The sequence below is a fragment of the Microtus ochrogaster genome, unplaced genomic scaffold (assembly GCF_000317375.1).
Source record: "Microtus ochrogaster isolate Prairie Vole_2 unplaced genomic scaffold, MicOch1.0 UNK5437, whole genome shotgun sequence".
NCBI classification, from domain to species: Eukaryota; Metazoa; Chordata; class Mammalia; order Rodentia; family Cricetidae; genus Microtus; species Microtus ochrogaster.
In genome coordinates, this window is record NW_004954530.1 from 1 (window position 1) to 1,127 (window position 1,127).

At 39.8% G+C, this 1,127-nt stretch overlaps 1 protein-coding gene across 1 annotated transcript; it reads right to left on the bottom strand.

Moving 5' to 3' along the window:
• Nucleotides 1-31: 31 nt before the first annotated feature.
• Nucleotides 32-1,111, bottom strand: LOC101993525 (germ cell-less protein-like 2). The gene has a single exon (XM_005372418.3). The coding sequence runs from the start codon at nt 1,109-1,111 to the stop codon at nt 206-208; it is 906 nt and encodes a 301-aa protein (XP_005372475.1). The 3' UTR covers nt 32-205.
• Between the last annotated feature and the right edge of the window lie 16 nt (nt 1,112-1,127).

Consider the following 1,127-nt stretch of genomic DNA (forward strand, 5'->3'; position numbering starts at 1 on the left):
TCTTCAGAAATGTATTAAAATAAAGTGCAGATGGAATTGAGTCCTCTGTGGTGGTGCTAGACTCCTAAGAATTTTCATTTTGTTGTCGGTCATCTTAACTACATTTACAGCACAGCCTTCGAGTTAATGAATCAATCAATGTTTGTAAGCTGCTCCTATGGTCTAATAATTGACAAGATCACACATGTTCTGTATTTTCTGATGATTAAAACAGAAAATTGAAGAATATACACAGGGGGAAGCTTAAAACTACGCCATCTAACTTCATTACAATTTGTTCCTCGTTATGTTCGAAGGTAACAATTTTGTGACCAGTTGTTTGACTGAATGTTACTCTCCCGTTGGAATCAAAACATACCAAAGTTATTTTGAACACTATGTATCGTACATGTTTTAACCAACATCCATCATACTGCTGACGACTTTCCCTAAAAATGATGTGACGGTTGGTAAAGGTGACTGTTATAGGGAAACTAAACCTAACATCTGACCACTTCCAGGAGTATTTACCATCTCTGCGAATCATTGTACCGCATCTCATGCAGCAGTCTTCGAGTTCTTCACTGATGATTCGTGGCCCTATTTCCATGTGTTCTTGTTCTTGAAGCAAAGCCAGCCATTGCCGTTTATAAATGGGTGCCAGCCATTCTAAAGGTATTAGACGATCTCGTTCCAGAGTAGCTGTGTCACCTACATCACAGATGATATGTTGGAACCTCAGTTTTTTAAAAACCCGTTGATATATTAGTCCTTCTTCACTTTCAAGAAAACTGATGCTATCAACGCGTTCCATGTGCTTGGAAAGCCACCTGTTGGCATTAACTAAGATCTCCTTCACCGGACCTTTCCAGGACGGATTAAGACAAAGAAATAGCCACTCTTTCAGGGTGGTGTAGATGTCCATTTCCTTTTGCAGAACTAGTAAATCAGCTGAACAAATAAGACGATACATGAGCTTTGTATCAATTTCCCTATAAAGTTCAACACTTGGGTGGGTCATCAAGTGGCAGAGAAGCCAGTCAAAGCAGCGTGTCTTTACAGATTTCAGTCCATATGTTTCTGCTGCTGTGTAGTATGAGCACACGGTTTCCCTAGTGATGTTGCTGTTCATGATCTCTTTACATTGC